Source organism: Nannobrachium achirus, assembly GCF_963921795.1.
Source record: "Nannobrachium achirus genome assembly, chromosome: 17".
Lineage (NCBI taxonomy): Eukaryota > Metazoa > Chordata > Actinopteri > Myctophiformes > Myctophidae > Nannobrachium > Nannobrachium achirus.
The window spans coordinates 28,687,741-28,699,523 of record NC_137824.1 but is presented as its reverse complement, the minus strand read 5'-3'; the positions used below and the strand labels follow the sequence as shown (position 1 = coordinate 28,699,523).

The 11,783-nt window shown below is 41.3% G+C and overlaps 1 protein-coding gene across 1 annotated transcript; it reads left to right on the top strand.

The window, feature by feature from the left end:
• Window positions 1-9,929: 9,929 nt before the first annotated feature.
• Window positions 9,930-11,510, top strand: LOC308301794 (60S ribosomal export protein NMD3-like; the record flags this gene model as incomplete). Its single annotated transcript, XM_080745901.1, has 1 exon — window positions 9,930-11,510. Exon 1 carries the CDS (start codon window positions 9,996-9,998, stop codon window positions 11,508-11,510), a length of 1,515 nt encoding a protein of 504 aa, XP_080602027.1. The 5' UTR covers window positions 9,930-9,995.
• Window positions 11,511-11,783: the final 273 nt, after the last annotated feature.

Genomic DNA, 11,783 nt, shown 5'->3' with positions numbered 1-11,783 from the left:
AGTTTTAGCATGAGTTTTGTCCCCTCAGCCACTGCTGTACTAAATGAACTGCCCTGCCCCTGTCGATAGGATGTTTTTTTTTGTGTACAGTGGGGACCTCATGTTTTGTCTTTGTGTTACATGTTTATCTGGTGTTCTTGTTGTTTTCCTTTGACTTGTGAAGACAAATATCCCTTTGGGGACAAAAATTATTATTAAGTACAGTATTTATTCATATTAGGATAGTGATATGATTTATTTTCAATTCAGTAGGTGTAGGTTTGTTTGCGGCCGTTTTCTCCCCTGTTCTAGCCACTACATTTAGACATCACCAGACATATCGGCAGGTGGAGAGCTCCAATCGTCCTGCTACACGAGACTAGTTATGGTGGTAACTGGTGATTGACTTGAATCTGTGAACCTCTGAACATAATTTTAAATTTGTTTCTGCTTAATAACTTGAGTATCCTGATCAATAGGCTATATTTACAGTACGGTACTGTTTATGATATTGCAAACATTGTAAACATAATCATTGATCTAATTAGCATATTGTAGAAGAGAGACAGGAATGTGGGGGCAGAGAGCAAAATTATATCACAGCTGTCAGCGGAAATGTACATTGTCCAAAACCATTATGTTTTCAGGAAATGGAGAAAAAAAGGGTTCTATTGGAACACTTTGGTTTAATTTTTATAAAACCCACAGACAAACTTAACCACATTAAACCTGGCTGCTCTATTTTGGGCATGTCATTATAGGCCGAAATGATGATTTAAGTCATACTATATATTAAAATAGAGATACAAGGTTTCTACCTGACACAGACAATATGCAGCACAGGCCAGCCCAATTCCCAATTTACAAGACATTACATGCTTATGAGTCATACATTATAAGCTTGCATGGTAAATCATAAACTATTGTATGGTATGATATACTGTACAGCATATATGCCGCAAGCATATTAAATGGATAGTTAGAGGCATATGTCATATAAAACATCTCGGAAACATTCACAAGAATAGCTGTAAAACTGTTTTACCTGGGGAAACATTTCAGCTTAGGTCTGTGGTATGTGCAATGAATAGTTGAGATGCCAGCATCCCCTGGATAAATATGTGTAAGTAATAAGTAATAAGCAAGTAATATGTGATTATGATTCCTTGCTGATTTGTATAGGTCTCTTATATTCTTTGATTTTTGGAGCTGTGTGAAGCACAGGCTCCCTATACGTGGCCGTGTGGGTCTGTCTGTCTGTGTGTCTGTGTGTATGTAGCCTGAACTTCCTAAACTTCGGCACGCTACTAGTCCCACAGTTTTGCCACCACACACTCGCGCCATATGTCAAATCGACCGGCTTACTCGGGAATCGTGGGCTAGTAACTTGCTAAGAGAAAGGTTCAATAGTTTAATTGATATTAATTTATTAGTGAATTAATTTTCCCCATTGACTTATAATGGGAATCGCAAAAACTCACATTCAATTATTTGTCTCTCGCAAACCATAGGGGCTAGAGTTTCAAGACTTGGAGAGGAGGTTCATAATGATTTCAAGGATTAAATAAAAAATAATTGTGTCATTTGGCCGCATGGTGGCGCCATAACACCCCACTTTACGTTTTGGCCTGTAACTCTTGAACCGTAGGTCGGAAAATTAAAAATATTTTTTCCCTGGATTCCTTGGGTCATGACGCATCTCCCCATATAGGCCACGCCCATTTGCGCCATGATAGATTTTCCGCCATCTTGAATTTTCTCCAAAACACACTTTTTGCTCCTTTTCCTACATATTTTCTTCAAATGTCACAAAAATCGGTACACATGATCCACACACACACACACACACACACACACACACACACACACACACACACACACACACACACACACACACACACACACACACACACACACACACACAGCTCCACTTCACACGGGTGTGATTTTATGCTGTGGAACAGGTTGTTGTTCAGGAGCCAATTTTACATCATAGGGTCAATTGTAGATCAAACCAATTAAGTTTGTACTGCGTGGCTTTGTAGGAGGCGAGCCAACTGGAAATTGGTCTGTGAGTCTTATCTCTCCGGGGCTAATCTCGCAAAATGCTGCACTGCATTTATTGTGCACGCTGACAGTTGGCCACGGATGTACCTCCATGCATCTTTTCACATTATGTTTAATTGATATATTTTTTAAATATACAAATTTAATTTCATGGTGGACGTTAATGGTGGTCAGATCGGGCTGAAATCTTGTCCAAACATGGAGTCATATAGGTCATTGATAGGCCACATGAAGTCCAAGACATGAAGCTATGCCGTTAATATACTGTACCTCGTCTTGTTAAGCACTAAATAAAAGACAGAAATACATGCAGCCGAGGCTGCTTCGCCAATTCAGCGAGCACACAGTAAAAATGTGAAATGTCTCCATCTGTATGTTTCAGATCCCTCAGTGGATTCCTCAACAAGGGGGTAGAAGAAAAACAAGAACAGTAGAGTTAATTTAGCATTAAGAGCAGTTCTCATCTTTAGTAACCCCAAAACATTGAGGGCAGATGTTCATTGGGGTGCCTGCAGCTGGGTGTTGAATACATGGGATGATGTTAAGCGGGGATGGGGGGATTTGTGGGGGCATTGGAGATGGCTACACTGACAGATAGACACAGTGGACGGGAGTCAACACACTTGATCCGTGAATTTTAAGAGCCAACCGCTGCATACCACCCACCAAATACCACACACAGCTGTGCTGCCTCGCCGGCGCGCTAAGCTGCACAGAGAATGCTGCTACGCCACCACGCCTTCACGCCCCGAGCGATAACAGATGGCGATATGGGAACAGTTTTGTGGGCCCCCGGTGCTCCTGATGCGGAGGTGTTATGTGCCGGTGTTAAACTTGTTTAACCCCCTTCACTGTTTTTTGCTGCAGTGGAAGAGAAGAGACGAGAGGAGATGCTAAGTGGTCTAATCCTCTCTTTTGTCTGATGTGTTTTGATGGAATCTGATCCGGCAATGTGGTCCACACAGCCCAGATATGAAGACCACATAGTGGTATAGTGGTTTCTATACGTAGTTCTGTTGCAGTCATTTAAAGACGAGCAGCACTGTAGAATGGCTAGGGGGCCTGTATCACCCTATAGAATCCAACATATAAGCATCATTTTGACTTAGTGATAGTAGGCCTACGTATATCCAGTGTATCACTTCTTGATGAGTTTGCAGCAGCAGAAGAGATACCTGTGAATCCTCTGTGTTGTATCTATATTACATACTATAGGTTACATTGTTGTCAACATAATAGATGATATAATCAAAACACATCTGTACATCTGTTGTACATTCAACATACAGTAAATGGAAATAAAGAACAACTTTGAATGTGGAACCTTTCCCCAGGATAATAGTCAACAAATTTATAAATGCAATTCCTCTCAAGATTTCAAGATTATTTTGACATCATTCCCAATTCAGAGAGTTGAATTGTAAGATCTTAAGACTTACATTGATTGTAATAATAGTTTACATTGTCAATTGTCATCATGAACAATGGGACCTTATGGAAAAGATATATAGAAGACTCAGTCATCAGTACTTCAGACTGCAACTGAAATGTCTTGATTTTGCCATCAACTGAAATAACAGCGGGGTGCCAAATGGCGCTTTGTGTTGATAGATTACTTTAGCGAGTACCATGATAAATGAACGGCAGTGATTTATGGTGTTAGATTTCACTGTGATCGGTCGCGGATCAACTGTGCTGCAATGAATTACCTCACTTTTTCAAGGGACAAATATTATCTTTTCAAAGTGGAATGCTTACAAGACATGGTCTGTGGAGACCCTCCCCTGTGGCTTCCCACTAATACCGCTATTAGTATTTACTTTAAGAAAGAAGCTAGTTGTTAGAAAAACAAGTTGAATTGAATGCTGAATGATTTTATGTTGTTAAATCTTTGGTGATTTTACAATTAACAATGAAAGCCAATGGTTTCACAAATTCTAAACTGTATCATATACTAGTCTTAATAAAGTGTTTTACAATGTATACACTTTACGATTAATACTGCATTAACACTGTATTATAACCTTACTATTACTATTATTAACCTTACTTGTTTGCCTTGAATTATATGTTGTACATTTTTAGCACAGTCAGGCAGAGTCTGCTACACACCAACATTTCACTGCACAAATGTGTACTGTATGTGCATGTGTCAAATACAGTTGAATCTTGACTCTAATGTGTAGGACTGGCATAGCATAAGCTGATATATTAAAGGAGGAAAAAAAAGGAACTTTACCAGATCAAGGTGGAAAAAATAGTCTGAATATGTTGGTGCATGTGGTACAATTACATGTTCTGCTAAAAGTGAATGCTCTTTGCTCAATACTAGTGTACTAACCTGTCCACAGGATGGCGCCAAAGCATTGTAGCTAGTTCGTAGAGAATACATTTATACACAGGTGTATACATATAAGCATAAGCATGTGGATCTGTAAAATTGTAAATTGTGCTCACGTTTTAAATCGATTGTATCTACAGTATCTTCCTATCTGTCTGTCTCTCCATCTGTACAGTACATCAGCAGTAATTGTTCTCATTACTTTTGGATACAGTAGCCTACTATTACCTGCCCCTCCTGTGTTTCTGCCTTCATTGTTTCTGTTGGCTATGTCACCTGAATTTCCCTTTGGGGATCAATAAAGGTTTATCTTATCTTTTCTTTCCTTATCTTTTCTTAAAGTGATAGTTTAAGGTTTTGGTATTTTATACACTTTTTTTTATGTTTTTTTTTCTTAACCACATGCACCCTATAGAATCCCTATTCTACAGCAAACATTCTTGGAGAATAGCAGATCTATAAGCTCCCAATGTGCCAACGATAGGCTATTTTTTCCAAAGAGTTCTGGTGTAGAGGGAAAACGGAGGAGACCAACTAATACTATAGACACCTGGAGGACCTCGTTCAATGGTATATAGTTTAAGTGTTTATGGTATTGGTACTTTGGTAGGTAAAGGTGTTCAGCTGTCAACCTCACCAGTTCCCTACTCTAACCTCCTAACTACTAACCTTTACTAAAATTGGTCAATTAAACCACACTAACCCTCGTGCATAAAATTAAGTGGTTGCCAGCTACCCATCTTATTGGTTGGACCAAAATGGTGTAGAATGCAAAAGACTTAATTTCGACTACATTACACATTTAGCCTTTGATGACGTTTTTCTAAATGAATTGTTCTCCTTTGAGAACTTACAGTACAGCTAAACCTACTGTACAACAGACTAATAATAATAATGAACCTGAAGATACCTGTTCCATTCCTTTAGGGGGAGACAGTCACTGATATTAGAGATCTTGCCATGTCAGACCTAGGAGACCCTTCAAGTAAATAAACACACAAACTTCAAGGCTCTTATGTGCTCAGTTAGTAATGAAGAAGTCAAAGATTCTAACCTTTGTAAAGATCAATGATACTCTTTATTGTTCCGTGATGGTGAACATACTTTGTTGGTGAACCATTGCTACTGTTGCTACTATTACAGCTGCTACTGTTACTGTACAACTGCTACAGTAAAACAAAAGCAATATAGGCAAACATTTATTAACATCGGCTTGATTTGGCTATAGTAAAGACTACATGAACCACGTGAAGTCATGAACCATAGCATCCGGGCAGGTCATAATTAATAGGCAAACATTCACTGAAAACAGCTGATCTACAAGCTCACAACATGCAGCAATGCAATGTGTTTTGAGCTTGTAAATCAGCTATATTCCAAAAAAGGAGGGGACCAAAATAGACCCCTGAGAGACACCAGTGAATGCAGTAAGTTTAAAGGGTTTAAGTGGTTATGGTCCGTTCAGCAGGACAATCATGACAGATATAACTTACATTGTCCACTAAACAGCCAACTTCACTTCTTGGAGGGTGATTCAGAAATAGGTTTGAATGTGACTCTGGCTTTGTTGCATCTCATTTCCCTTGTCATAAGCGTTTAACTGGCATAACAACTGAATTGTGTGAAAAGAGGGGTCAAATTAAATTGGGTGCTAAAAACTGGATTCAATGAAGAAATGCCACAAAAATCTACCTCAAATAGTTAAGCTGGTATTGTGCCTCAAATCCAGAATTATATCTAAGTGCACAGTTATTAGCAGCTGCCATGTATTCTCAAACACAACTCCGTGTTTTGCATACAAATAGCTCTATTTGAACCAGACACTAGTGATCAGATAAACGGAGTGATCTGGAGATTAAGAACTTAACCCAAATGACTGTATCAAAGCTTCCTCTTCACAGCAAGCCTGAGGCAAGGAAGTGCCAGGAGAAACGGAGAGAGGGGGTGTGGGTGGGCAGGAAATTATTTCATACATAGTAGTAAATTACCTTCACACACATAATCCAATGTCGAGGTTGTTTTGAGTGAAAGGTTTGATTTTTTTTTATCAAAACAAAAAGGAGTATTAACAACCACAACCCATTGTACATTCATCTCCACATCTTCATAATGTGATGAGAGCATAGATATAAAATCCTAGATACCTCATTCGCCGTACTCACGCAAAGCGGTACACAGTATCTCTAAAGTCATGTCATCAACATGGATCTGTCCCATTTCCCATATTCCCTCCCGACGACGTAGACAGTGATTTGACAAGGTTCACTAGAGGTCCTTTGGGGTAATTCAGATCACAGCGATTTTCTCTGCAATGTTCCAATGCACTGTATGCTCATTTGTACAATGATGATGTTGTGCAACAAAAATAACCGATCTACAAGTTCACAATGCATGCGTCTGCAATGCATTGTGAGCTTGTAAACTGGCTATGTTCTTGTCGCAAACCTTTGATCTGAACTAGGCTTTTTGCTATCACTCCTCCTCCAACATTGTTCCATTTACCTTTTAACCAGAGTGAACATTCTTTTTGTGTAACAGAGAAAAATTTGATTTACTGTATGATAGAAAGTCGACTTTCAGTACAATAAGTACAATATCAGTTATTCAGTTTGCTAGAGTTTGATTTTTCAGGCTAGAGTAGACAATGCTAAGCATTTTAGGTAAGCACTTATTAAACCGTTTGTTGGAAGAAGCTCTGTCCAAAGTCACATTGGTATGTGATTGATTGTTGTTATTGATTACCAATTCCACTGAAAAGTTCAGCATTTCCAGGCTTTTCCCCCTTGCCTCACTCAACCTCAGTGTTCCATTTCCCTGCAGTTGCTGAACAGGAACATTTTTCATATTGACATGGGCGTTTAGCTGACACGCTTACCTAAAGCGACATAACAGCAACTGCCACAGTAGAATAACACTAAATTACAGGCAATTATTATTACAAGGATCAGCGTCATTATAGTCAATAACCACCTAGATTTGAACCTCGGTAAATCCCACACAGGAATTCAAACATCAGCTGTACCACTAATGCAAAGGAGAATCCCTCCTTGGCCAAGGAATATACCGTAAATAATATGCTTCTGGGCGTCAGGCAGAGACACACTGCTACACCCCCAAGCTCCCAATGTAACCACCTGGAATCAAACCCTCTCACATGGGAAAGTACTGCTCAGCCAAATCCACTTTGGCTGAGCAGTAAATGTTTACTTGACCAAAGAGAGATGCTGTATTAGGCTTCTGGGTTACAGGCAAGGTTATGCTGCTACACTTACAGTACACAATATTCTTGTGATCCTAATCCTAATAGCTACTACACCAGACGAATACCAGAAGAGTTGCCGGAAAGAAACTCACCTGGGCTGATGGTTTATGCTTTTTGATTGATTGATTGATTGATTTTTGCCCTAAAATCACGAATATCACTACACAGCATGTCTACACTCATGTCATCAACATGGATCAGGAAGATTTTGGAAAAACACATTTTTGCCCTATTTGTGGAGATAAGCCACCTACGGTCGCTTATCTCCCGATTAGGGAGTCTTACTGGTATACCTCTGTAAACTATGCCTAAACGGTTAAACCTAAGCTTATTCCTAACCTTAACCTCAGTAATACGGTGCCAAAACCTAACCCTATGCGTAATCCTAAAGTTATTTCTAACCTTATTCTCAGTAAAACGAATACAAGAATACAAATCTAGGCGAGTTTCGTTCTGGCGACTCTACCGGTTACCAACAGTACCCACCAGACACACTGGTGTGCGGCATGCCATGATGTCCAGGTGTGCCTTGGGATTTTGTGACAACCACACATTATTATTGCAATATACTGTATACATCTACACAAATATGTATGATTTTATTGTATTTCTTTTTATACAATAAGGGCGAGAAGCGACCTCACCCTAAAGGTTGCACACATGGGTGTGTGCACATGGCTGCTTGCTTTGGCATGTATACCCTTCTGCTGAGCTGGTCGAGTCATCACTGTGATGTCAGAACAGGTCAGCTACAGTATATCCATATATGGAGTCCGTGAGGTCAGATGTAGAGGTAATGACCAGCTCCATATATGGAGATCTAGGTGATGATCCAGTCAATCGTCTCCATGTATGGATATCCATGGTTTGATGAGGTCATTCCTCGTGATCTTCATATATGGATATCCAGGCAGTCTTGATTTGCAAATGAATTCTGTCTTGGCCATATATGGAGCATCCATTTACAGTATGGGTATTGCCAAATATGGGAATTCCCAGATATGCGCTTAATATTAATGACATCAGCACAGGGATCTTCATATATGGGCATAAAAGGGACAAGGACGGAATTATTTTGCAAGTGTGACTCGTGTTGCGTCAACCGCACTGGTTAGACTGACACAATATGCCATACAGTATATGGGCGTTCCCAGATAGGGGCTTAAAATATTGATGGGCATAAAAAGGATTCTATTAGTGCGGTTGGCCTAACAGGGCATCATCTGGGAATCAGAAGTCAGAGGTCAGCTCCATATATGGAGATCTAAGTGATGATCTCCATGTATGGATATCTAGAGTTTGATGAGGTCAGTGTCGTGATCTTCATATATGGATAACCAGGTGATGATAGTCAGCAGTCTTGATTTGCAAATGAATTCTGTCTTTGTCATTGCCAAATATGGGCTTAATATTGATGACATCAGGGATTTCCAGGCTGTCTTGGTCATTGAGACAACAATGTGATGTCCCAACAGGTCAGCTATAGACATTGAGGCGTTACCCACTGACTTGTGGACGGACAGGATCTGCTGGGTTTCATAGTAAACTGCAATCAGTACTTTGTACTAATACAGTTGAAAATGTTATAACCTAAAATATGTTTTAACCACTTTCAACATGGTGTCCCTATTTTGATCATCATTATAGGTGAAATAAAAAACACACCCAGTGTGAAGTGAGCAGTGCTATTTTGAGTTAATTCCATTAAGCGTCCTGTGAAGCTTGACCAATGTGACCCTGGCCATACGTACAGACCCGGGGCAAACAGACAAGACAGATGTAGGAGCGGTTAGCCGTTAGTACCGCTCAAAAAATACATTGATTTATTTCACAAATCTTTTCAATTAAAATTGGCTTAAGAGAGAAACCACGTTGGCACGCTCATGTCACTATGACTAACCATAGGAGTTCCCAATGCATTTACACCCAAATATGGAATGTGTTGTCTAACATCAATGTGTCGTCATGGCATCAGGCGCAAACAAATCAGTCAGGGCATGCCAACCTAAATAGCGAAAATAGCTTCAAGCTCTCAACTCATCACAATCCAAAATGTTATGTCGTGAGCTCCACATTTTGGTTGTATAGCAGAAGAACGAGTTTGACCCTTTGTTTGAGTTGACTTTGGGTTGAATGTGATCTGTGGCGCTGCCTCTGGTGTTGTATGTGGACGTCCTTAACGTTTATAAAGTATTTTGCCATGGGTATCTTAGTGGTGTAGTGTATCTTGTACACCAGGCCCATTGCAGAGTGTTCCCAGTCTGATGAAAACGTGGATGCCTTCCTGAAGCTTTCAACGTGCTGTGGAACTATAATCTATAAACGTTGATCTGATCTCTGTCGAGAATGGAATATATTCAAGCTCCTGCCACCAGTAGCCAGGGGAATATCCTGTGCTGTACCTGCGGCATCCCCATCCCACCCAACCCAGCCAACATGTGCGTGTCCTGCCTACGCACCCAGGTGGACATCTCAGAGGGCATTCCCAAACAAGTTTCAGTGCACTTCTGCAGGGAATGTGAAAGGTATTTGCAGCATCCAGGCACCTGGATGACTTGTGCTCTAGAGTCCAGGGAACTCTTGACTCTTTGCCTGAAAAAACTTAAGGGCTCCATGACCAAAGTGCGACTAATTGATGCTGGCTTCTTGTGGACGGAACCACACTCCAAAAGGATCAAGATAAAACTGACCGTAAAGAAAGAGGTGATGAATGGAGCCATCCTAAAGCAGGTGTTTGTGGTTCAGTTTGTCATCCAGCACCAGATGTGTGACGACTGCCACCGTGTGGAAGCCAAGGACTTCTGGAACTCGGTTGTGCAAGTTAGGCAAAAGAATGCTCACAAAAAGACGTTCTACTATCTAGAACAGCTCATCCTCAAACAGAAGCTCCACCAGAATTCCCTCAACATCAAAGAAATCCATGAGGGGATTGATTTCTACTACGCCTCTAAACAGCACGCTCAGAAGATGGTAGACTTCCTACAATGTACTGTACCATGCAGGTCAAAGACATCCCAGCGCATCATCTCCCATGAGGTCCACACAAACACGTACAACAATAAGAGCACCTACTCTATGGAAATTGTACCTGTCTGTAAGGACAACGTGGTGTGCCTTGCACCTCGGCTGGCCCAGAGCCTGGGGAACATGGGTCAGGTGTGCGTGTGTGTTCGAGTCACCAGCACCATTCACCTCATTGACCCCAGTACACTGCAGATTGCAGAGGTGGACGGGAGCACATACTGGCGTAACCCCTTCAACAGTCTCTGTTGCCCACGGCAGCTACAAGAGTTCATCGTCATGGATATGGACATCATTAGAGACCAGAAGCTGGGGGCTGGAGCAGGCCTGAGGTCCAATAGGCACACCCTGGCTGAGGTGTGGGTTCAGAAGACATCAGAGATGAATACCAGTCAGCAGTACCACTGCCGTACCTTCCTGGGTCACCTGCTCAACATAGGAGACCTGGTGTTGGGCTTTGACTTTGCCAATTCCAACATAAATGATGAGTACCTGAATAAGATGAACCCTCACCATGTTCCTGATGTGGTGCTGATTAAGAAGAGCTACGACCGCAACAAGAGGGTGAAACGTAGGAACTGGAAACTGAAGGAAATGGAGAAAGACAGGGAGGGCCTGGCCCCAGACGACGAGAGACAATATCAGGACTTCCTAGAGGACCTGGAGGAGGATGAGGCCCTGAGGAAAAACATCAACATCTTCAGAGACGCATCTAAGATCCCAGTGGAGATTGACACTGACGATGAGGGTGCGCCACGTATATCCCTAATGGAGATGCTGGAAGACCTCAGCCTGACAGAGGCCACCGGAGGAGAGGGCGCTGACATGATGACGGAGTAGTCCATCAGGAGGCAGCGTAGATCACATTCACGGTCTGATCAGTGAAATGAGAGCCCCACAGACATTGTTGTAACAAATGACTGATCAATCCAATCATTTGAGTCCTACATCTGTGGGATGACACAGTGAGGACTGATGCATCAACTCAACAGATGGGCTCATATTTAGAAGCTAATGTATTGCACGAATCACAGTCTCTCTAAACTGTGATCTTTAGACGATTTTCAGTCAAAATCCAGGTTTCTGGGTTTTAGGAATGCCACTCATTGGCAT